General features: G+C 42.4%; 1 protein-coding gene across 1 annotated transcript in view; it reads right to left on the minus strand.

The window, feature by feature from the left end:
• The window catches only part of NR6A1 (nuclear receptor subfamily 6 group A member 1), a 399,090-nt gene that overhangs the window by 317,054 nt on the left and 54,688 nt on the right, over positions 1–27,348 (minus strand). The window contains exon 2 of the mRNA XM_075322829.1: positions 14,642–14,680. Coding sequence (XP_075178944.1) covers positions 14,642–14,680 — 39 coding nt within the window. The remainder of the gene's footprint in view (positions 1–14,641; positions 14,681–27,348) is intronic.

Consider the following 27,348-nt stretch of genomic DNA (forward strand, 5'->3'; position numbering starts at 1 on the left):
TACAATAGTTTATATATATTCTATACTGGCTCAAAATCTAAAAGGCTCCTCATTCAGCAGTAGTTGAGTCAATGGAGGTCCTATAGATTTGGGTGGTGGGAGCATTTCCTGGTGTATATGTCCATTACAGGAATTTATTAAAAAACCTGAATTAAGTTGCTAAATCCTTAAAGGGAATTTGTCAGCATTTTTTTTCTAGGTCATCTGAGCTCAGCATGATGTAGGGGCAAAGAGTCTGATTCCAGGCATGTGTCACTTATTAGGCTGTGCACTGTAGCTTCAAAACAATCCATTTTATCAGTAGGAGATTTTCACTATAGGACTAGGTGTCTGCTGCAAACCAGTCCAGCTAGTGTGTTACCCCACCCACTCCACTGATTGGCAGATTTCTGTGTACTCTGTACATTCAGCCAATCTAGAGTGTGGGCGGGGTTATACAGAGTTCATCTTTCTAAGCACAGCTAGATCTATAGAAGAGAACAAAAGGTTTGACCAAAACTGCAGCAAGCAGTCCAGTAAGTGATACATCGCTGGAATCAGCATCTGTGCCCTTATATTATGCTGCTCTCAGATTTCATATAAAAAAAACCTTCTGACTGATTCCCTTTAAGTGTTTCCAGCACATAAAGTTCAATGTTATAAGGGTAATGAGTCAAGGAAGATCTGTCACAGTAGGACAATTCAGCAGGTGCTCCCAAAAAATGTCTGTAGATGTTCAGTATGCAAAACCAAAGTAAAGTCGGACATTATGTTATTGTTGGACGAACCTGCAGATTTTGGGTGGATAAATCAATAGTGAAATGTGTATGCATGCTCAAATATTTCACCAAAGAAATGAAAGAAACCCCATATGCCCTATCCATTTTTTGTGTACCTCAGATGCTAAAAAAGGATATATGACTTTTTCATATAAAATACCACAAAATCTCCTGACATACCATGGGCATAATAAGTATTGAAAATGTCACCAATTTCCAAAGTAAATATATTTCTAAAGGTGTTATTGACATGAATTTCTCGCCAGATGTCGGTAATAACCCATCCAATCCACACAGGCAAAGAACTCAAACCATAGATGTCCATAAATTAAGTAATGTGTAATAATAGGAAATGGAAATGCCACAACTAAAAAAGTATTGAACGCATATAATTGAAACAAGGATGAATGGTCAAATGTACAGAGACATTCTTGATAAAAATCTGCTGCCATCTACCAGGATGATGAAGATGTAACGAGGGTGGACATTTCATTAAGACAATGATCTCAAACACACAGCCAAGAAAACTCTCAATTGGTTTCAAAGACAGACAAAAATAAAGCTGCTAGAATGGCCGAGCCGATCACCGGACCTGAATCCAATAGAAAATGTATGGAAGGAACTAAAGCTCAGAGATTATGTAAGGAGCTTTCAGGATTGGAAGAGTGTTTGTATGGAAGAATGGGCCATAATCACACCTGAGCAATGCAGGCCACTAGTCTACCCATACAGAAGAAGTCTTGAAGCTTCTGTACAAAGTATTAATTACATTCAGTAAGTGTGTTTAATATTTTTTTCCCTGTGTGATTTCGCATTATTACACAATTATGGACATCTATGGTTTGATTTCTTTGCGTGTGTATATTGGAAGGGTTGTTACCGACATCTGGTGAGAAATTCACGTCAATAGCACGTTTAGAAATGGATTTACTTAGAAAATTAATGATGTGTTCACCAGCTGCATACATTTGATGACAGCCTATGAATAATGTCATATAGTGAGAAGTCAACGGTAGCTTTCCATGGTCAAGATTTTTTTTTTTTTTTTTTTTTTATTATTAACATATGAACATACAACCCCTGGCAAAAATTATGGACTTACCTGACTGAGGATGTTCAGTTGCTTACTTTTGTTTTAAAAAAAGCAGATCACAGACGGCACAAAACTAAAGTCATTTCAAATGGCAACTTTCTGGCTTTAAGAAACACTAAAACAAAAAATAATGAAAACATAATGTGCAGCCAGTAACGGTTACTTATCAAGACCAAACAGGTCGAAAAATTATGGAATCACCCTGTATATTTTCATTCCCAAAACTTACACCTGCATCAAATAAGATCTGCTCGTTAGTCTGCATCTAAAAAGGAGTGATCACACCTTGGAGAGCTGTTGCACCAAGTGAACTGACATGAATCATGACTCCAACACGAGCGATGTCAATTGAAACAAAGGAGAGGATTATCAAACTCTTAAGAGGGTAAATCATCACGCAATGTTGCAAAAGATGTTGGTTGTTCACAGTCAGCTGTGTGTAAAATCTGGACCAAACACAAATAACATGGGAAGGTTGTTAAAAGGCAAATATACTGGTAAACCGAGGAAGACATCAAAGCGTCAAGACAAGAAACTTAAAGCAGTATGTCTCCAAAACAGGAAATGCACAACAAAAGAAATGAGGAACAAATGGGAGGAAACTGAAGTCAATGTCTGTGACTGAACTATAAGAAACTGCCTAAAGGAAATGGGATTTACAAACAGAAAAGCTAAACAATAAAACGATGACTGCCTGAAGAGAACATGTAAATTTCCAGAGTTATTGATGATATGGGTCTGCATGTCAGGTAAAGGCACTGGGGAGATGGCTGTCATTACATAAATTTTGCATTGAAATATTGCACACTTTTCTTATTTCGTCAATTGAAAGGATCTTTGAGAATGATGAAATCATTTTATCAAGATGATAATGCATCCTGACATAGATCAAAAACTGTGAAAACATTCCTTGAAAGAAGACACATAAGGTCAATGTCATGGCCTGCAAATAGTTCAGATCTCAATCCAAGTGAAAATCTTTGATGGAATTTGAAGAAAATGGTCCATGACAAGGCTCCAACCTACAAAGCTGATCTGGCAACAGCAATCAGAGAAAGTTGGAGCCAGACTGATGAAGAGACTGTTTGTCACTCATTAAGTCCATGCCTCAGAGACTGCAAGCTGTTATAAAAGCCAGAGGAGGTGCAACAAAATACCAGTGATGTATTGGAGGGTTCTTTTGTTTGTTTTTCATGATTTCATAATTTTTTCTCATAATTGAGTGATCCCATAATTCTTTCCCTGTTTGGTCTTGAAAAGTAACCGTTACCGGCTGCACATTATGTTTTCATGATTTTTTTTAGTGTTTCTTAAAGCCAGAAAGTTGCCATTTGAAATGACTTTAGTGTTGTGCCGTCTGTGATCTGCTTTTTTTTTTAACAAAAGTAAAAACAACTGAATGAACATCCTCAGAGCCAGGTGATTGCATAATTTTTGCCAGGGGTTGTATATACCAGGATGGGCCAATGATGGGAACTTGTATACCAGGATGAGGACATATATCAGGATGGGCCAAGGATGGGAACATATATACCAAGACGGGACAAGGACTAAGACATATATACCAGTATGGGACAAGGATGCGGAAAAAAATATACCAGGATGGGCACATATATTAGAGAAAGGGCCAAGGATGGAGAACATATATACCATATATACCCTAAACTACCGTATCCTCAGCTATCCCTTGTAGACTGTGAGCCCTCGCGGGCAGGGACCTCTATCCTCCTGTACCTGTCTGTGTCTTGTAATGTTTATGAATATTGTACTTGTTCCTATTATGTACACCCCTTTCACATGTAAAGCGCCATGGAATTGATGGCGCTATAATAATAAATAATAATAATAAATAATAATACCAGGATGGACCCACAATGGGAACATAATGGGCCAAGGACGAGGATATATATACCAGGATGGGACAAGGATGGTGAACATATATACCAGGATGGGGGGGGGAACAGGATGGAGGACACACATACCTGGAAGGGGCCCAGAATTAGGACATTAATACAGAATTAGTGCACATTACCCCCATAACCATGTCAGCAGCAGATGTCCCCCTTATCGGAGCATTTTTGTTTCCTATTTTCTTCCTCTAAAACCTAGGTGCGTCTTATAGTCCAAAAAATATGGTATGTAATATACATGCATGTTAAGCAGAAAAATACAAACTTCAATAATTGATGCCAATTTTCAAGGCCAACTAACCCTTATGTGCAAGGACATAAGCCGAGTGTCTCATCTACCCAAGATACTCCATTAATTAAAGGAGCAGAGGTTAAAAAGCCAAGCCTCGAGGCCAAAACACTTACGAATTTGGACACGCTTTTTATCCAGTCAACAGTATCTTCTTTAATAGATGAAGTGACAAACCTAGCGCAATCATATCCCTAAATTAAGGTAAAAATTGCCCAAGGCCAAGGCAGAATGAAGAAAACAAGTGACACCCATGTATTGTCCTTGGCTAATTACAGAGTAATGATATAGGAATACACGTGTAGAATAGAAGTAGACGCTTTAATGAAAGCCTCGCCCTACCGGTAGAGATCACTATATACTTACTGATGCGTCATAACATTAGTTAGGCCAATTTTCCTTTTTTTGCGGTATGTGTTTTTTGGGGCTTGTTTGTTTTTTGTTCTTATTTTTTGCAAGACAGATCAATTTAAAAAGGACGATGTGCTGGCAAGAACAATTTTTACGCAAGCTTAAAGATTGTTTCCGGTTTTGCTTCTTTGGTTGGGTGACTGCCGGCCCAATTGGACAAGCAGAAAATCGTGAAATGAGCTGTTCTAGGAAGGCTTGCTCACGATTATTGGCCTGTCTAGATGAGCCCTTACTCTGTGTGAGGATAAAGAGATGTAACAAGAAAGATAAAGATGGAGAGCGAGGAGAAAGGTAGACAGTAAGGCTATGTGCGCACAGAGTTTTTTTGCTGCTGCGTTTTTGGCCACTAAAAACGCACAAAAATACATCCGTGGCAAAAACGCGCAAAAAAAGCCTGTGTTTTTACCGCGTTTTGCTGCGTTTTTGAGCTCTACGTTTTTCCAATAATGGGGGGGAAAACGCAGAAAGACGCAGGAAAGAATTGATATGTCCATTTTTTTTTAAGGCCAAAAACGCAGCTTAAAAAAAAAAAAAGTTGTGTGCGGACAGCAAAAATGAAAACTCAGACTTTGCTGGGGAAGCCAAGTTATGCAGTTTTGAGCCCAAAAACGCACTCGAAAAACTCGCAAAAACACAGCGAAAAACGCACTGTGCGCACATAGCCTAAGAAAACAAAAAAAAATAAAAAATATAGGGCGATAGAAAGAATACAGAGATGATAGCGAGAGGATACAGAGAGAATACAGAAGAATACAGAGAGAATAGTCAGAGAATAGAGAGGAAGGAATGATAGAGGAAGGAAGGAAGGATAGAGGAAGGAAGGAAGGATAGAGGAAGGAAGGAAGGATAGAGGAAGGAAGGAAGGATAGAGGAAGGAAGGATGGATAGAGGAAGGAAGGATGGATAGAGGAAGGAAGGATGGATAGAGGAAGGAAGGAAGGAAGGAAGGATAGAGGAAGGAAGGAAGGACAGAGGAAGGAAGGACAGAGGAAGGAAGGACAGAGGAAGGAAGGACAGAGGAAGGAAGGACAGAGGAAGGAAGGACAGAGGAAGGAAGGACAGAGGAAGGAAGGACAGAGGAAGGAAGGACAGAAAAAGGATGGATAGAGGAAGGAAGGATAGAGGAAGGAAGGAAGGATAGAGGAAGGAAGGAAGGATAGAGGAAGGAAAGATAGAGGAAGGAAGGATAGAGGAAGGAAAGATAGAGGAAGGAAGGATAGAGGAAGGAAAGATAGAGGAAGGAAGGATGGATAGAGGAAGGAAGGAAGGAAGGATAGAGGAAGGAAGGATAGAAAAAAGAAGGATAGAGGAAGGAAGGATATTGGAAGGATATTGGAAGGATATTGGAAGGATATTGGAAGGATATTGGAAGGATATTGGAAGGAAGGCCGGGAGACGGGAAGGAAGGCCGGGAGACGGGAAGGAAGGCCGGGAGACGGGAAGGAAGGCCGGGAGACGGGAAGGAAGGCCGGGAGACGGGAAGGAAGGCCGGGAGACGGGAAGGAAGGCCGGGAGACGGGAAGGAAGGCCGGGAGACGGGAAGGAAGGCCGGGAGACGGGAAGGAAGGCCGGGAGACGGGAAGGAAGGCCGGGAGACGGGAAGGAAGGCCGGGAGACGGGAAGGAAGGCCGGGAGACGGGAAGGAAGGCCGGGAGACGGGAAGGAAGGCCGGGAGACGGGAAGGAAGGCCGGGAGACGGGAAGGAAGGCCGGGAGACGGGAAGGAAGGCCGGGAGACGGGAAGGAAGGCCGGGAGACGGGAAGGAAGGCCGGGAGACGGGAAGGAAGGCCGGGAGACGGGAAGGAAGGCCGGGAGACGGGAAGGAAGGCCGGGAGACGGGAAGGAAGGCCGGGAGACGGGAAGGAAGGCCGGGAGACGGGAAGGAAGGCCGGGAGACGGGAAGGAAGGCCGGGAGACGGGAAGGAAGGCCGGGAGACGGGAAGGAAGGCCGGGAGACGGGAAGGAAGGCCGGGAGACAGGAGGGAAGGCCAGGAGACAGGAGGGAAGGCCAGGAGACAGGAGGGAAGGCCAGGAGACAGGAGGGAAGGCCAGGAGACAGGAGGGAAGGCCAGGAGACAGGAGGGAAGGCCAGGAGACAGGAGGGAAGGCCAGGAGACAGGAGGGAAGGCCAGGAGACAGGAGGGAAGGCCAGGAGACAGGAGGGAAGGCCGGGAGACAGGAAGGATGGGTGACAGGAAGGATGGGTGACAGGAAGGATGGGTGACAGGAAGGATGGGTGACAGGAAGGAAGGGTAACAGGAAGGATAAAAGACAGGATAGGAGAGAGGTAGCAAGAAAGGCAATTATGGCCCTTTTTGGCAAATAAACAAACACCAATTGACTTTTATAAGTCGATCAATGCTCACTTATTGCTCTGTGTACACATATCCATGATTTATTGATGGGAACAGGTCAAATGTCGTTCGTCCACTTGCTCAACGAACTGGATTTGTAAAGTCCCCATATACAGACTGACATCGGCTGAACCAGCTAATATCTACGGACTTGTCCAACAGCCTAATGTTTAGAGGGTCTCAGCCAACAGATGATGTCGGAGGAGATAAGAATCCACATATACAATTCCTGCTGGGAGAGCTTTCCTGTGTATGGAGGAGTCCGGAGAGGAAGCTCCCGGCCAAACAGTTTGTGTGTTGGGGGCTTTACAGAAAGAAATTGGGACAGACAGTCTTGAAAAAATAAGGATATTGAGTGAGTTTTTATTGCAGTTTGAGAGGGGTTTTTTTTTCTTTAAGTAAAAGGTGGTTAACCTGTATAAAGTGACGCACTCAAAAAAATATGATAAAAAATAATGTTTGCGATAATTTCAAAATAGTAGAATTTTCCAATCCGAGCAAAAATAATGATCCTTCCAGTAGCCACGTGACTGTTTAGCTGCATGGAAGTTGGCCGGACAGTTCACAAAGACGCCTCAGATGCATTGTTGCACTTAATTTATCCAGCAACAGTCATGAGGGTCATTAGTTCAACCTTTCATCATCGGATTATACATTGATGCCTACAATCTTTAAGAAGCCTATTCAGCTTAAAGGAAACTTCCAATTTTACTGGACGTCTTTGTCAGCTATGATTTATTGGGGGCTTACAGCATTTTCCTTCGCCGGAACATTATTAGAATGAAAGCACTTTGCGAAGAAAAAAGGTGAATTATATCTCCGTCCGGTGATCTTAAGACAAAATGAGACGGAAAAGGCAGAAACGGAACTTAGAAGAATATGATGGCGTCTATCCATCGGCAATATTCTCACCAGATATTTATTAAGTGCCAAACGGTAAATGTCGAGATTAGTATTTCCTTAAAAGACTTCAAAGACATAGCTGAGAGCGATACGTCTTACAGAGTTTGACCAACTTTGCTAAATTTGAAACTTGGACCACCAAGGGATTTTTTTGGCCCAAACCGTAATTTCAAATCTGTTTTTATTTACTATTCATCAGAATTGAGATTAGTTTAGGGTAAAGTAGTATTTTTCTGAATGGTAGGCTCAAATTTGTAGACACAGGGATAGAAAAATGACGAAGAATGAAGACGAAGAATGAAGACGAAGAATGAAGACGAAGAATGAAGACGAAGAAAGAAGACGAAGAAAGAAGACGAAGAATGAAGACGAAGAATGAAGACGAAGAATGAAGACGAAGAATGAAGACGAAGAATGAAGACGAAGAATGAAGACGAAGAATGAAGACGAAGAATGAAGACGAAGAATGAAGACGAAGAATGAAGACGAAGAATGAAGACGAAGAATGAAGACGAAGAATGAAGACGAAGAATGAAGACGAAGAATGAAGACGAAGAATGAAGACGAAGAATGAAGACGAAGAATGAAGACGAAGAATGAAGACGAAGAATGAAGACGAAGAATGAAGACGAAGAATGAAGACGAAGAATGAAGACGAAGAATGAAGACGAAAGCAGAAAAAAGAAAGCAGAAAAAAGAAAGAAGAAGAAAGAAGACGAAGAAAGAAGACGAAGAAAGAAGACGAAGAAAGAAGACGAAGAAAGAAGACGAAGAAAGAAGACGAAGAAAGAAGACGAAGAAAGAAGACGAAGAAAGAAGACGAAGAAAGAAGACGAAGAAAGAAGACGAAGAAAGAAGACGAAGAAAGAAGACGAAGAAAGAAGACGAAGAAAAAGAAAGAAGACGAAGAAAAAGAAAGAAGACGAAGAAAAAGAAAGAAGACGAAGAAAAAGAAAGAAGACGAAGAAAAAGAAAGAAGACGAAGAAAAAGAAAGAAGACGAAGAAAAAGAAAGAAGACGAAGAAAAAGAAAGAAGACGAAGAAAAAGAAAGAAGACGAAGAAAAAGAAAGAAGAAGACGAAGAAGAAGAACCATGTCTAGCGTAGACACAAATACTAATCTAAAAAGTTGAAAAACAAAATCCAAAAAAAATAAAAGATGGACAACATGATCTAAAGAGGAGGAACCTTGACGACAAAAATCAGCGCACAAGAAGTGAGGGGGCACCCGGGTGACTAGTTACAGTAAGAGCAGCTGAAAAGCTCCTTTCATTGAGGATTATGGTTGATTGATAAATCTGTCGACACACAATGGACAACTGGGCAGGTGGCTCAAAACAAGGGATAAAAAGGAAACGCTCCCGTGGTCAGGGTGGGCCAGATGTGACTGATCACAACTGTCTTTCTGGCAATGACTAACTACTAGTTACTTATACATTACTATTAAGAAACGTCCACTTCTGCTGAATAAGCCTTAATCAGAGGAATTTAGAACTAGGACATTATCAGCCAAACAGATCCTAAAGATTTAGGTACGGTAAATATGGCCGGAATAAAAAGTAAGAGCGCGAACCTCAAAAGAGTATGACTCCAGGGGAGGTCATTAGTATTCATACATATGTACATTGTCCATGTAGTTGCAGACAATACATACATCGATCTACAAGTGGGTTTTCCATCCGCTTAGTACAATATGGTACGAAACGAAAAAGCACAATAAATTATACCAAATTTGACTCCTTTTGACCGAGAAGGATTTGAAGTTAAGACTAATACTTTCTTTATCTTTCTACTTTGCACCAGATGTCAAACACGGAGGGCTTCGGAATAAGCAGAAGTGTACACAGATCAATAGGGGACCATCTTCACCTCTTTCCAAAATGACCAGTCAAGCTAAATTAGATTGGGAGATCACTTGGTTGCAAAGCGGACCTCTCCAATTAGGTTTTTCTCTAACATCTGCTGTCAGGTCAGGGGTGCGGGTCCGAACACCACGGCTCCTGCCCCCGGCATACAAATTTCTACTTGATCCCCTATTAAAGTTTTAAATATCACTGTACCCTTCTGAATTCTATCCGCCGTCTTATCTTATGCACTGGGAGGCTTTTGAAATCTGATATATGGGAGAAATCCGGTAGGAACGTGTGTAGATATACAAGATGGAAATGCTAAAAGCACTGTATGTCAGGAGACCTAGGCAACGAGCAGGAAAATACAGAATTAAAAGATTGCACAATCTTGATATCAAAGAGAATTTTCAATAAGTAAAGTGAAAATTTGCTTATTTTTCTACCATTATTGAGCATGAGACAACCCCTTAGTTGGGGGAAAAGTGATCACTTGTGAGCACTACTATGCCGGGTCTTGGTACTCCTTTACCAAGTATAATGAAAGTCAACTGGGAATTCAAGCATTTTTCCAGAAAATCTTCCGGAAAAATGCTTGAGTTTCCCATTGACTTTCATTATACTTGGTAAATGAGTACAGAGCACCCAAGCAGCAAATTGCTCGTTACAAGTACTGAGCATGGTAGTGCCCGCTCATCACAAGTTACGAGCACCGAGGACCCGAGCATGGTAGTGCTCACTCATCATTAGTTACGAGTACCGAGGACCCGAGCATGGTAGTGCTCGCTCATCACTAGTTTTGAGCACCGAGGACCCGAGCATGGTAGTGCCCGCTCATCACAAGTTACGAGCACCGAGGACCCGAGCATGGTAGTGCCCGCTCATCACTAGTTATGAGCACCGAGGACCCGAGCATGGTAGTGCCCGCTCATCACAAGTTACGAGTACCGAGGACCCGAGCATGGTAGTGTTCGCTCATCACTTATTGTGAGTACTGAGCACCCAAGCATGGTAGTGCTCGCTCATCACTAGTTACGAGTATCGAGCACCCGATGTGCTCGCTCATCACTAGTTATCACCTATCCACGGTATGTGATAACTTATTGATCAGTGGGGGTCCAACCGCTAGGCAGTACATGGAACTTTTATCTCTGTTAGAATGTGCACGCTCAGCTACTGTTCCATGCATTCACCATGGGGCTGCCGAGAAAAGCTGAATGAATGAATGGAACGATGGTCTATCACGTGAACTGCCAATCCATTCTAATAGGGATGAAAGTGCGCTAGTCTGACAATGTTTTGGGGTCCCAGTGGGCAAATCCCCCACCGATTATTATGTTATTGCCTACCGGTGGATAGGTGATAACTTCTTTTCATTGCCTTTAATACTGGATTTTGAAATGTGACTCTAGTTATTGGATTTTACGTCCGGATTTAATGCTCTTCTGCATTTCAGGATTTTCCACATAGCAGATGAGGCGTTCAGCCACAAACTTTTCAATCATCATATAACTGTCTGCAGCCATTCATGAACATCCACTTCAGCTGGCCTTCTGCTCGGGCTCGCCTCTGGGCCATGTGAAAGAATTTCCAAAATGTCAATGTACCCGTAATCCAGGACAAAATCTTCAAAGTCTGTGTCTGCTGGAACAGCATAACACATGGATCCAAGTCTTAATTTGCCCCGTGCTTATTTGATGGAGCGTAAACGTATTCCCTTCTTATATACAGTATATCAAAAAAGTAAGTATACCCCTCACATTCTTGAATTTTTTTTTATTAGATCTTTTCACGGGACAACACTGAAGATCTGACTCTTTGATACAATGTACAATGTCAGTGTACAGCTTGTATAACAGTGTAAATTTGGTGCCCACTACATAAAATAATGAGTACACCCCTAAGTGAAAATGGCCAGATTGTGCCTAAAGTGTGGCCCCCATTATTTTCAAGCACTGCCTTAACTCTCCTGGTCATGGTAATCACTGGAGCGTCACAGGAGCCACTGGATCCTCTTCCATCCTGCATGACGACATCACGGAGCCAGTGGATGTTAAAGACCTTGTGCTACTCCATCATCCTTTTGAGGAGGCCCCACAGATGCTCAATAGGGTTTAGGTCTGGAGACGCTTTGCCAGTACGATATCTTCACCCTCAGTTTCTTTAGCCAGGCAGTGGTTGTATTGGAGGTGTGTTTGGGGTCACTATGTTGTGGCCCAGTTTCCAAAGAGAGAGGAGCATATTCTGCTTTAGTATGTCACAGGACATGTTGGCATTCATGGTTCCCTCAATAAACTATAGCTTCCCACAGCTGGCAGCACTCATGCATCCCCAAACCATGACACTCTCACCATCATGCTTGACTGTAGGCAGGACACACTTATCTTCGTGCTCTTCACGTGGTTGCCACTCATACGTCTATTATGAAAAGACTACCTCTGGATATGACACTGAACATGTGTATTAAACTTCTTTGGTTGACCATGGTGAGGGCTATTCTGAGTGGAACCTGTCTTGTTAAACCGCTGTATGGTCTTGGTCACCGTGCTGCAGCTCAGTTTCAAGGTGTTGCCAATCGTCTAATAATGAAGGCCATCTTTATGCAGAGCAATTAATTTTTCAGATTCTCAGAATCCTTTGTAATAAAGGAGCCATGTTGAACTTCCAGTGACCAGTATGAGAGAGTGTGTGAGAGATAACACCAAAGGTAACAGCCCTGCACCACTGTCTGTTTATGAATCAAAGTTCTTCACCTTTCCGCAACCAGCTGTAATGTGTGGGTGGGTGAACCTGGCAGTAAGTGGAGAAACATTTTGTAAAACCGGATGACCATTTAGTCTTTATAGGTTCCTCCATATTTTCTTCTCACAAATAACGTCGGGGAAAAGAAAGAGTTGGCCATGTGAAAATTCAATGTACGATGCGTTTTCAAGGATATAAACCATCGTCAGACGAGTCAAAGTGACTTTCTCCCCATTCCCCAGTAGAAACTCATTCACGCCCAACCACATATGGTTACCATAAGCTATAATGGATGACCAGCCAGTAACTCAAAATGCATAAATCAGGCATTTGTTAGCCAAAAAAACACTGTTAGACACCTTACTCGTTACATAAAGTCCACACGCCCATCTACTTCCATTCTTTGACTAGCAAACAATGACATGTAGAACCAAAAAGATTGTCACACTTTCAATAAATAGCTTAAAGGGGTGGTCTAGGATTGGAAAAACATGGCTGCTTTCTTTAAGAATCAACACCATCTCTGATCATGAGTTGAGTCTGGCTTCACAACTCAGCCTCACTAAAGGAAATGGAAAAGAGATGAAACACCATACCCAACCAATAGTCACGTTGGGAGGTGGCCATTTCTGAAAGAAAGCAGCAATGTTATTCGAAATCTTGAACCTTTAACTCATATAGAGTAGAAAAAAAAAACATATTCAGGACCTGAGACGAAGGCCACCAGCAAGGTCAGGTCGGTATTCTTTGGCCCTGGATACTGGAAGAACATTAAGGAGCAAAAAAAGGATCTTAGGTGGCATAAACGGAATAAAAGAAAAAGAGGTACACACAACACAACACATGCAACTAATAATGGAACATCTGCTGAAGATACACGAGTGCATAGGACAATGCAGAAAAAGGACAGAAGACATGTTCACTCCGTGCTGCTGCTGAAGACTTTCCAAGGGAAGATCCAGGACACACCAGTGGAGATGAGTGGTTTTAATTCAATGCATTTCAAAGCCACTGCAAGCTTCTTCAGGAAAGGAACCACAGAATGGTTCCTTTCCTAAATAACAAACTTGTAATGGCTTTGAAATGTATTGAATAAAAACTACTTGTCTCCACTGGTGCGGCCTGGATCTTCCTTTGGAAAGTCTTCAGCAGCAGCGCGGAGTGAACACGTCTTCTGTACTTATTCTGCATGGTTGCTGGATGGGAGCCCTGCAAACCACCTCCTACTTGCTGGTATCCCCAGCTCCTCTTTTGGTTGATGTAACATGTCATTGTTGTGGCGTGGTGCACACATACGATGCCGAGCCAGGCCGGCTAATCAAAAGAGAAGAGGTCAGTGGGTAGGAGGCAACCAAAAGCGTTCCTGTCCAGCAGCCATGGAATACTGACGTTGCCTCGGACCAGGGTCTGGCACACTGGTTCATTCACGTGCACACACACGACGCCGAGCAAGACTGGCTAATCAAAAGAGAAGATGTCAGTGGGTAGGAGGCAACCCAAAGCGTTCCTGTCCAGCAGCCATGGAATACTGATGTGGCCTCCGGACCAGGGTCCCGCACAATGGTTCATTCACGTGCACACACTCGACGCCGAGCCAGACTGGCTAATCAAAAGAGAAGATGTCAGTGGGTAGGAGGCAACCCAAAGCGTTCCTACCCAGCAGCCATGGAATACTGACGTTGCCTCCAGACCAGGGTCTGGCACAATGGTTCATTCACGTGCACACACACACGACGCCGAGCCAGACTGGCTAATCAAAAGAGAAGATGTCAGTGGGTAGGAGGCAACCCAAAGGGTTCCTACCCAGCAGCCATGGAGTACTGACGTGGCACAATTATTCGTTCACGTCTCATATATAGTTCATGTAGTTGCGTTTTCCAAGGAGTGTGGATCTGTGACATGTACCACACAAATAAAGGGATTGTATAGGATATGAGTGATGGGGGCCCCCAATAGTGCAGAGACCGAGGGGGGCCATCCTGCTGGGTTTACTGGTTAAAATAAATGGGACTTGAACATATCCCAGATTTTACAGCTACTTCAATAGGGTTAAAACATGATGGCTATCCAATGACTAAAAGAAAAATAAAAAGATCTGACCTTGCCCCGGCCCTCAAGTCTAAAGTTACAGTGCTTTTACAGAAACAGTAAGCTATACTGAAGTATTCCAGGCTTATCTCAGGATTACGCCACACATCATTGTGAGCATTTCAGCTCGCTCCTACACTACCGGGTTTGTCAAACAAAGCCCCCATAGTAAACATGATCTACAACATTACTTATTTCTCACAGCTCACCAGCTTCCGCTTGACACTAAAATGAATCAACGACTCACCAGCCTGTTCATTCTCCTCGGGAACGTCCTTATAAAAACCTAGAAAATATAAAGAGAAGGACTTTATTTGAGAACACCGCGTAAAAGCAAGGGAAGTAAATTCAGATTAAAAATGACTTTCCACTGTAGGGTGAGAAAAAAGTAATATTTATTAGAAAAATAAGAAAAAAAACACTATCTTCTACTCGTATTTTTAACTGTGAATATTCCGTCCGTACCACTAGGACTCTTCCATTGTTTGCCAAAACTGAACATACACCACCAATGGTTGGCCAAATAGAGCAGAAACTTACGCAACGGAACGGCCGTTAAATGGTTGTTCATCACATTTCACCATGGTATGAATGGTCCTGGGGGTCATAAGCAAAATTTGTAAAGAAAACGACACGTTCACACCAGTACCAATTTTTCGGATTGAGTACTTTTCATACTAAGGGAAGGGGGATGAAGGAGTCACATTTCGTCTGAGCAGGAGGAAACAATGTTAGTGTTTCTTCTGGCTCAGACGATATAGACTAGTCCAACGGTCACCTGTTGTCCCACCTATTCGAAGAGAAAGCCTGGAGCCCAACAGAGGACACAGTACGCAATACAAACTATCGCTAAATTGGTGTATAAACTGTGTTTTTCCAAAAATAAGCCCTACCAGGAAGGGTTCATGAAGAGCTTAGGAAAGTTGAGACACTGGAAGCCATCCAAGGTAGAGTATAACACGGGTAGCAACGGAGAGAAGAACAGGGGGGAAATGGAGGCTTTGGCCCGACAACTGGAAGACTAGGTCCCAGGAAGCGGGATAGGCCAGACTAAGTACCCTGGGAAACCGCGGCAGCAGAACTGGATAAGTGTGGCCATGACCGTCGTCAAGGTGAAAGAGTTAAATAAATTGATTCCTGACTCATCCAGAACCATGCAAAAAAAAAAAAAAAATCACTAATGATACCAATCTTCATGGGGCCAAATTCATCCCATGGTACCAGACAAGAGTTAATTCAACTTTTAGGTAGTCTATGGTTTAGCCAAGATGTGTACATTTTTCGATTGTTGAGAATCATTATACAAATACATGAAATATTGGGCTGTGTGTGTATTCCTTTTGACTTCGAGGTATGATTAATGAGCTGTGGATGTATCACCCGAACCCCTACAGCACGTAGTGCACCATATGGGTACTGTGGGTGGCAAACTGTCCAGCGTTACTCTCGTCCATCTGCTCCCTTCTCATGCACTCCATAGGTTTGCAACAAGAGAAGGCAAATGGGTAAAGAACAACACAGAAAACAGATTTTTTTTGGAGGGTTTTTCACCCATGGAAACACATACAGTAGGTCTGAATAGGAACTGTGGCCACAAAATAATGTACAGTTCAAATCAAAACTATATGCAAAAACTATATGCAAAAAATTAAAAAAAAAAATTATATATATATATATATATATATATATATATATATATATATATATACACACACATACACACACATACACTATTATATATATAATGTATATACACACACACGCTATATATATATATATATATATATATATATATATACACACACATATACACACAGTATATATAAAAAATATAGATTTATATTTGTATATATATATGTATATATATATATATATATATATATATACACACATGGTATATATATGGCATATACAGTATATATGTACATACATTTATATCTGTACATACATTTATATATATTTTGTATATATATATATATATATATATATATATATATATATATTATATACATACATACATACACACACACTTATATTTATATATATTATATATATGTATTAGGTAGAAATAAAAAAAAATACTTAAAATATATTTTACATTTTTTTTTCTACAGGATGTCCAAAAATGGCAATGAAACATCAAGGATCAGACTGGTGATGATCCGATACTGGTGGCCAGTAGAAGGAGGAGATGGTCCTGGTCTGAGGAGGTCGCACATATATCAAAGTCATCAATGTTTACCCGTTACATAATAAAAAAAAACCCAAAATGTATCGTATTTTATGGTGATATACTGCACCCGTGGTTTCTGCAATTCTCACGCTTAATCCTCATAAATGTTCATTGCGCACATTTGCAAAATGACAAAGGTCATCATCATCTGAATCCTTTTTTGTAACCGAGAAAATGTAAACACCCTACAAACATAACACAGCAACGATACATGGTGAAAGCTAAAAAGTAATGTTTGAAATCCCACCAGGTAATAAAGCACACAAAAAAAACCAGAGTAAGCATATTTGTACAACGCGGCTTTTTTAGGTGGTTTTTGCCTGTATAAAATGCCTGAAAAAGCTTGCAAAAAGTGAACAGTAGTGGAAAAAAAATGACATTGCTGTGGACCTATTCAGACTTGTATTACTTCTTTTATCTGCTTCTCGGATTATGAACCCTCAAATGGTAAAAAAAAAAAAGTAACAGCTCACAGATATAATGGAAAATACAGAGAAAATGATGGCAAAGAGGCTTCAGGAAAGAGACTGACAGCTTTTTCCTGAAGATGTTTCGCCTAGGATAATCTTGGCAGGTGCACTAATGTCTTAAAAGGATTTTCTCATGAACAAAGTTGATTTTAATCAATAAATCTTAGAAGAATAATAATTTCCACAACTGGATGTGCTTAAAAATAATGATCCTGTGCTGAGATAATCGTATATATGTGTCCCTGCTGTGTACTGTGTAATGGCCGTGTCTGACCGTACAGGAACATGGTCTGATCATACCACATCTCCTGGGCAGGGGAGGAAGTAAAAAAGTATAAAACACATTACAGCATGGTATCACAGTGGATTCTTGTTATGAGGTAAAATATTTCCCTTCCTCATTTTAAAAAATGTTACTGTGCCAAGATAATCATATATGTGTCCCTGCTATGTACTGTGTAATGGCCGTGTCTGACCGTACAAGGACATGGTTTGACCATACCACATCTCCTGGGTGGGGGAGGATGCAAAATAATATACCAACATTATAGCATGGGAATCATAACCAATTCTTTCTGTGAGTTAAAACATTTCCCTGCTTGTTTTTAAAAAATGTTTTATCTCAAAGAAAGAGTAATTTGTGATCCTGTGCAGTAATGTTTGTATATTTACTAGTTCCATCCTGGCCAGGAGATGTGGTATGATGAGACATGACCATTACACAGTACATAGCACAGGCATATAGATAATATCTCAGGACAAGAATATTTTTTAAAAACAGGCAGGGAAATGCTTTACCTCACAGAAAGAATTAGCTATATTCCTGTGCTGTAATATCTTTATACTATTACATCCTCCCTTGCTCAGGAGAAGTGGTATGATCAGACCATGTTCCTGTACGGTCAGACACAGCCATTACACAGTACACAGCAGGGACACATATATAAGATCTCAGCACAGGAACATTTTTCTTAATCACATCCAATTGTGGAAATTATTATTATTCAAAGATCTATTGATTAAAATTAACTTTGTTTGTGGGGAAAACCCTTTTAAAGACATCGTTTACACATTCCCAGAATAGGATATATCTAGTTTTTTTTTTTACAACACTATGGCATACATTTTTTTTTCTATAACCTGGATAATAAGAATGTATATTCATGTGTTCTCAAACACCCAACACAAAAGCTTTGATTCATCATATACAATATTTTTAAACTAAATATTTTTCTTTTTTTTTTTCGTCCTGTGGTATTCACGAACGTTTTTTTGCATCAAATTCATAAAAATGGATAGATTTAGAGCAAACTCAAAAAAGAATGTTTGTGTAAAAAGTCACAAAATACTATAAAACGTCAAATATATCCTAAAATAATAATTTTAAAAAAAAATTCAAGAAACCTTACTCCAGTCAGTAACTGGAGTGAGACGAAAAAAATTGCGACATTTGAAAATGTCACATTATTCTGAGTCAGTCTAAAAAAAAAAATCTGGATAAAAGAAAGTTGCAAACGGCAAAACAAAAGAGAAAAAAAAACAAAAAGAGGGGGTGACAAATGAAAAGTAATTATGTAAAACATATAGAGAATAAGGCACTTATAGTTAAGCCGCTAATAAAGAGCAAATTGTTAAAAAAAAAACAACAATGGTACAATGGGTCTAAAGTTTTGAAAAGTTCATTGTAAACTACTACTAAACAGGATCAAGATTCTGAAAACTTCATAAAAAAATCTAAATAAAATTTAAAAAAAAAAATCCTGATGTGTAGTTCTTTTGCAAAACATATCAGATTGTCCATCTCAACAAATGCCATGTGAACATACACTTATTGTTCTAGGAGAACAGAAGCAAGAAGTAATCCGAAAGCTCACTGAAGGTGCCCATACAGATTACACTCATGATTACGAAACAACATCTACTATAATGACGGTGCAATTAATTTTAAGAGTCGCCGTCGTTTTAATTTTTATTTCCTAAATCAATAGTACAGATGAAAATAAGAAATTTTGTAATATATCTTATCAGACAAATCAGCTTCTTTCTTATCCTGATATTTGACTCTCAATTCAGGGGTAAAATCTCTTCAGTAAATACAGATTTCGCCATTCTGAAGATAGGAGATGGCAGTTGGTGTTTTTAAAATTCCATGGAGGAGGAGTTAGAGGCAGAGACAAGAGATTTTCCCCATTACTGAGATAGAAGATGGCAGTTGGTGATCTTAAAATTCTATGGAGGGGAGGAGCTGGAGGCAGAGACAACATATTTTCCCCATTACTGAGATAAGAGATGGCAGTTGGTGATTTTAAAATTCTATGGAGGGGAGGAGCTGGAGGCGGAGACAACAGATTTTTCCCATTACTGAGATAGGAGATGACGGTTGGTGATTTAAAATTCAATGAACGGAAGAGCCAGAGGCGGAGACAACAGATTTTCCCCATTACTGAGATAAGAGATGGCAGTTGGTGATTTTAAAATTCCATGAAGGAGGGAGGATCTAGAGGCGGAGACAACAGATTTTCCTTATTACTGAGATAGATGACAGTTGGTGCATTTAAAATTCCATGGAGGAGGGAGGAGCTAGAGGCAGAGACAACAAATTTTCCCCATTACTGAAATAGGAGATGGCAGTTGGTGCTTTTAAAATTCTATGGAGGAGTGAGGAGCTAGAGGCGGAGAAAACAGATTTTCCCCATTACTGAGATAGAAGATGGCAGTTGGTGATTGTAAAATTCTTTGGAGGGAAGACAAAGAGGCGGAGACAAAAGAATTTCCCCATTACTGAGAGAGATGGCAGTTGGTGATTTTAAAATCCATGGAGGGGGAGACAGATTTTCCCCATTACTGAGATAGAAGGCAGTTGGTGATTTTAAAATTCTATGGAGAAGGAGGAGCTAGAGGCGGAGACAACAGATATTCCCCATTACTGAGATAGGAGATGGCAGTTGGTGCTTTTAAAATTCCATGGAGGGAAGGAGCTAGAAGCAGAGACGACAGATTTTCCCTATTACTGAGATAAAAGATGGCAGTTGGTGCTTTTAAAATTCCATGGAGGGGAGGAGCTAGAGGCGGAGACAACAGATTATCCTTTTTACAGAGATAAGAGATGGCAGTTGGTGCTTTTAAAATTCTATGGAGTGGAGGAGCTAGAGGCGGAGACAGATTTTCCCCATTACTGAGATAGGAGATGACAGTTGGTGCTTTTAAAATTCTATGAAGGAGTGAGGAGCTAGAGGCGGAGACAACAGATTTTCCTTATTAGTGAGATAGAAGATGACAGTAGGTGCTTTTAAAATTCCATGGAAGAGGGAGGAGCTAGAGGCAGAGACATTCTACTGCGAGTTCCATAGAACTTTATAAGCACCAACTGTCACTTCCTATCTCAGTAATGGGAAAATCTGGATTCACTGCAGAGCGGATTTACACGGAAATTGAGCGTTTTGAGAATGAATGATCAGTCCACAAAGAGAAATAAGCAGATTTCTCCAATAAGATATTGTACAGAATTTATTACCATTAATTTAGGAAAAAAAATATAGAAATAAAAATTACAGTTACACTTTAAAGAGGACTGATCATTTTAACCAAATAATGACACGTTCTTTGAATAGAAAGAAATTAGTTGTGTTAAAAAAAATTTCAGATAGTTGTTAATCTATAATTGACTTTCTATGTAAGAGCGTTCACAAAATATTCCCAAAATGGAAGATCCTCCATCAACCCGTGGCATTGATCACAAGCCAGTTTGAACAAATTAGAGCCAATCAATCATCCGCCAGATGATTTCTCATTCAACCATTCTACTACTATATAATGGGTATCAATCCGCTTTTGTTAGAAAGGTTGTCAAATGTTTAGCTAAATCACAGGGTGTGCCACTGTTGGAACCTTCAGAGTTGTCCATATAGCGCATTGGCATGCTAAGTCCGCCATAAATATGTTTTGGGGTTTTTTTACCCGGTGTAAATGCCGCTGTTCTCCTGAATCCGGCGTTGTGCTCCTTTTCTTTCTGCGCCTTTGCGTTCCGGAGATACGGCCTCATCTCCCCTGTCATTTTAGTCTTATTTGACAAGTGGGTGTGTTCCACAACTCTACTATGTGGGTGTCTATTTAAAGACCACACCCTGATGGCTAAAAAAAACGACTAGATTTATACACAGGGAAGAAAGGGCAATATCTCAGGAACAGAGGCACGCAGGAACAAAAGAAAAACAACGCCGGATTCAGGAAAACAGCGGAATTTAAAATATTCATGACAAGTGACAGCGCCTCTATAAGCAATCCTATAGCTACTATGGCCTGGATTAACTTACCTTTACAAATGCATTTCCTACTTCTTAAAAAAAAAATAAAACATCCCTTTTCCTAAGAGGTTATACCACGCTGTGTTGTTTTTGTGCCCCACAAGGAAAATCAGAGTAATTACATCCATAGTCAATCAATTTACTTCTATTGATTGCTTTAATAGAAGTTAAGGGAAAGGAGGAGGAGGGCCTCCAATTTAAGAAAGATTTGTTTAGGAGCAAGTAACGCATTAAAAACATAACCACTGGTGGCTCGTGGATTTATACTATAACAAAGGTGATGTGTAAAGACAGTAGTAATAATTGAGCAAATGTATTCGCCACTATTTGGTATCCGACGGATAACAGGCTATTCGCGCCATTCGGTATCCGACGAATAAAACAACATCCGGTCCGATACTTTCATTTTCACTTCTGACTTCCTGGGGCCTGTTTTCCAGCCAATGAACACATCTGATGTTGCTTGCTCTCACAGTAATGCCGCAGCCATCTTTGTTGTGATGTCAGGCTCTGTGCGCACTAGACCGTTTTACCCGCGGATTTGCCGCGGAAATTTCTTGAGAAATGTCTGCAATCTTTGTGCAGACATTTCCCAGCAAATTCTATGAGAAAAAAAAATAGCTGTGCGCACTGTGCGGATTTTTCTCAAGAAATTTCCTTGAGAAGAATTTCTCGAGAAAATTTCTTGAGAAAATGAGCATGTCCATTATTTTCCGCAGGTACCTGCGGAATACCCCCGGAATTTCACTCCATTCACTGTAATGTAATCGCGAAATTCCGGGGGTATACCGCAGGTAGCAAATGATGTGCGGTATACCCCCGGTATAGCCGCGATTTACCTGCGGTAATGCTCATCGCTGCCTGCGGTTTTGCAGGAAGCGATGTCATTATGCCAGGAAGAGGAAGCGGAGCAGAGTAAACACAGACGTCACACTGCCTGGACGCCGCACAGAAGCGCTTCCGTGCGACCTCCAGTTGCCCGTGCAGTCTGTGTCCCGCTCCAGCCTCGCGGCTGCCTGCACTGCAGGGTGTCAGTGTCTGCCCGCAGTGTCAGCAGCCTGTCACGTGGCAGCGCAGGCAGACACTGACACCCTGCAGTGCTGGCAGCCTTGGGGATGACGATCGCTGCTGTCGGGAGGTGAGATCATTACCTGCTGTGACGATCTCCTGCCTCCTGACGTCACCGCGGTCACTGCTGTCTATGCCCGTCTCGCGAGCGGCCCGAGACTGTCACTAGCGGTGACGTCACGGGCTCTCGCGATACTTCTGACAACGCGGCGGGCATAGAAGTCAGTGACAGCGCTGACGTCAGCAGTACAGGAGATCATCACAGCAGGTAATGATCTCATCTATGCTCCTGATGGCAGCGCTCGGCATCCCATGCAGTGACCTGGGCTATTGATGTTAGCTCAGGTCACTGCATTGCTCTCCTAGCCAATGGGGAACATTCTGTTCTTCATTGACTGGGACAGCGAGTATGGTATGGATCGCCGTGCCCCCCCCCTTATTGGATTACGCCGGACGTGGAATTGATTGTTCTTTTCAATAAATTGGTTAAAGAGGGAATGTGTTGGGGAGTGTTTTTTCAAATAAAACTTTTTTTGTTGTCTATTTTTTATTTCTTACTGACTGGGTTGGTGATGTCTGGTATCTGATAGACGCCTGACCTCACCAACCCCAGGGCTTGATGCCAGGTGACATTACACATCTGGCATCAACCCCATATATTACCTCGTTTGCCAACGCACCAGGGCAACGGGATGAGTTGGGGGAAGCGCCAGGATTGGCACGTCTAATGGATGCGCCACTTCTGGGGCGGCTGCGGCCTGCTATTTTTAGGCTGGGGAGTGTCCAATAACAGTGGACCTCCCTAGTCTGAGAATACCAGACCACAGCTGTCCGCTTTACCTTGCCTGGTGATCCAATTTGGGGGGACCCCACGTTTTTGGTTTTAAAATATTTATTTAATGTAAAATAACAGCGTGGGGTGCCCTCTATTTTGGATTACCAGCCAAGGTGAAGCTGCCAGCTGTGGTTTGCAGGCTGCAGCCGTCTGCTTTACCCTAGCTGACTACAAAAGATGGGGGGACCTCATGTCAGTTTTTTTTTTAATTATTTATTTGTTTTATGGCTAAATACAAGGCTAAGCACCCTTTAGTGCCACATGAAAGTCACTAAAGGGTGCCAGCTTAGAATATGCAGGGGGGTGGGACATTATATAAGTCTTTCTCATCTATCTATCTATTCATCTATCTATCTTTCACTCTATCCATTATCTGTATATCGATTATCTATATTATTTATTGCAAAACCGCAGGGACCAACCTGCGGCAAATCCGCATGCGTTTTTCCCGCAGGTGCGGAAATCTTCAACTCCCAGAAGTTTCTCAAGAAATTTTCTTGAGAAAATTCACATTTCTAGTGCGCACAGAGCCTTACTGTGATTGGCTTGGCCGCACAGCGTCATACACATTGCCTCAGCCTTCGGGAACGATACATATATAGTCCCCACTGCTCTGGCTTCCAGCACCACGGAGGAGAGAGAGAGAGAGAGTGTGAGAGAGAGCGCAAGAGAGAGAGTATGAGTGAGAAAGAGAGAGGGACAGTGTAAGAGAGAAAGAGTGAGAGTGAGAGAGATTCTGCCTTTTCCCATCCATTTCGGCCTTTTCCTTAGTGACCAAAGCTCGGCGTTAGGTTGAACGTGAAATTATTCTGGTTACCCATAGAATTACATTGTGCATCGGATATTCGCGAAGTTGGATATTTTGGTATTCGATCATCCCTAGTAATAATTCAATGAGCAATCATATTCCTGCAAAGCATTCATGACACATGATGACTGTGGATGAGCGAGCACTACCATGCTCGGGTGCTCAGTACTCGTAACTAGTGATGAAGCTCGCTCATCACTAGTTACGTGTACCGAGCACCCGAGCATGGTAATGCACGCTCATCACTGGTTACGAGTACTGAGCACCCGAGCATGGTAGTTGTGACGCCCTGATAAAACCAGGTAGTCACAGAAAGAGTTAATCCTCCTTGGCAGCTACACAATCCCCACACAGATGTACAGCAGCCAATCAAGGCCCTACTCACCTCCTCCCCAGGAAAAGGGAGGGGGCGAGAGGGGCTAAGGAAGTGACAGAGCAGAAACCAGTTAAGTTGTGCTGTAGTCAGTGGAAAGCTGACAGGGGAGGCTTGCAGCTCCCCGTAGAAAGTGGTAGCCGGGGTTGGAGCCCTGGACTACCGGACTAGGTGGCTGTGAGGGCCACAGACGACGGAGATCCGGCAGCGGGGAACCTGAGGCGACCGGGACAGGGTTGTAGCCCGCCGGTGCCGGGAGAGGGACCCAATCCGAAGGCCGTTCAAACGGACTAGTCCAGACAAGAGAGAGACAGACAGAGTGTGGAAAGAAGGGCTCCTGGCTGTACATCTGGGTGTGGGACCCGAAGACACACGCCAATGGTGACCGGCCATTTGGCAAGTTGGTTTACAAAGGACTCTGTGTTTTCTGACCACACACATCAGCCTAGCTTCATCCAACACCAAGACAACTGAACTGTGAGTTTCCTGCTCCCTGCAATCCCCACCATCACCACAACTCCCAATTGGGCCCCAGGACTACAACTCCCCAACCCGTGGAGGTGATCCCACCTTGCTGCCCCACACCATCAGTCCCGGGCACGGTCCCCAGAGGCAGCGGCGGTGCCACTATCTCATCACCACAACCCACGGGCGGCATCACAGACAATCTCCCTTTACATAATCCTCTTTTGTTGTGGAGCCTGGGATCACAGACCGGGTCACGCCACCGTGATACCTCTAAAAGCGACCGCATTGGCCCGGCTCTGAGTATCCCCTATCCCTGGGCGACACAGTAGTGCCAGCTCATCACTAGTTACAAGCACCCGAGCATGATAGTGCCTGCTCATCACTAGTTACGAGTACCGAGCACCCAAGCATGGTAGTGCCCACACATCACTAGTTACGAGTATTGAGCACCTGAGCATGGTAGTGCCCACACATCACTAGTTACGAGTACCGAGCACCCGAGCATGGTAGTGCCTGCTCATCACTAGTTACAAGTACCGAGCACCTGAGCATGGTAGTGCTCACTCATCACTAGTTACGAGTACTGAGCACCTGAGCATGGTAGTGCCCGCTCATCACTAGTTACGAGCACCCGAGCATGGTAGTGCTCGCTCATCACTAGTTACGAGTACCGAGCACCTGAGCATGGTAGTGCCCGCTCATCACTAGTTACGAGCACTGAGCACCTGAGCATGGTAGTGCCTGCTCATCACTAGTTACGAGTACCGAGCACCCGAGCATGGTAGTGCCCGCTCATCACTAGTTACGAGTACTGAGCACCCGAGCATGGTAGTGCCCGCTCATCACTAGTTCCGAGTACTGAGCACCCGAACATGGTAGTGCCCGCTCATCACTAGTTACGAGCACCCGAGCATGGTAGTGCTCGCTCATCACTAGTTACGAGTACCGAGCACCTGAGCATGGTAGTGCCCGTTCATCACTAGTTACGAGTACCCAAGCATGGTTGTGCTCGCTCATCACTACTGATGACTTTTTAGTCTTAAAGCCCATCTCATGAATGGATTGAGAACACATTCTGTTGGTTTTGAGTTTGAGTTTGAGCCAATAAGGCAAACCTAGTGCTCTTATAAGCCCCATGGAAAGTTACTTTGGCTTTTTCCAGTAAAATAAATTGCAAAGTTTGTCAAAGGCCAGACCCACTATGATCATTCTTTTTTTTACAATTAATCTGCCCTGATCACTTCTATATTGGGAGGGGAGTGGGTCGGTGACGTCTACAGATTTCTACTGTCTCCATCTATGCTACGATCCTAAAACAAAAGGAAAACCATTGGATGATTGATGCGCCCCTTTCAAAAAGCAACATTTAACTTGCCAAGATAATCTTTACATCTATGCCCATTATAGAAAAAAAAGTCCAAGAATTAGGAACTTAAAACCGTTACCACCAACAGATTTTGGCATTAATTGCCATTAGTAAAGCAGATTGATGGTAGCAAGAGTCAAACGAATCTCCTTGTTGAAAAACTAATCTCCCTATTGAACCAGTTTTCTGGAAAAACCCCAGCGTCCGCCGAGGTCTCCACTGTCTTGCAAAACCCTCAGTTTCTGGCTATTGTTAAAAAAATAAAAACCCATTCGTTGGCTGCGACACAAAGGAGAATTAGTTGCTTTGCCAAGACGCCTGGAAAGTAGAGAGAACGGCAAAGAAGTCTTATTCTATTCTTAGTCGACCTCCTACAGATGAAACGTGCTGTGTGTTAGCAAACAGTATGGTCTCCACTTACAAGGAACGTCTCTCCGCTGTATAGCGGTATTATACAAACATCTGGCAGGAGGGAGGCCGCAGGGTCTCTGCATTCATGAAACGAGGGGCAGGACACCCACAAGGCATGATAATCCTCAGCTAACATTCAATTTATTCATTTGTCCTTCATCAAATAGTAAAAGAGAAAAAAAACAAGTCATCAATATACCTTTCTCTGGCATCAAAATATTATAAAAAAAAAATATAGCAGTGCATGAATAATAATGATTAAAAACACTACAGTAAGAAGCATTAATTGAGTGCAAGAAGGTTTCCTTTAAGAAAAATGTACCATTATGTGACAGAAGCAATAAAGGTGATCGACTGCATCAAGATTACCTGGTGTCTGTTGAAAAGTGGATCCAGCAAAGCCATCATGGCTCTGTAAAGGACCCCAGAGATATGGTCCTCGGAAATCTGCCCGGGGGCCGCAAGAAAGCTATTGACGACCTGCTCCTGCTGACCGCGAGTGGGCCCCCCCGGCTGTCAGGGCCCCGGCACTTGCCTAGGTGCCGATGCCGGCCCTGTTCTACGGTCCCCGGAAATCTGCCAGGGTCTGCAGGAAAGTTAATGTCGACCTGCTCCTGC

This window comes from Anomaloglossus baeobatrachus, chromosome 9, assembly GCF_048569485.1.
Source record: "Anomaloglossus baeobatrachus isolate aAnoBae1 chromosome 9, aAnoBae1.hap1, whole genome shotgun sequence".
Taxonomy (NCBI): domain Eukaryota; kingdom Metazoa; phylum Chordata; class Amphibia; order Anura; family Aromobatidae; genus Anomaloglossus; species Anomaloglossus baeobatrachus.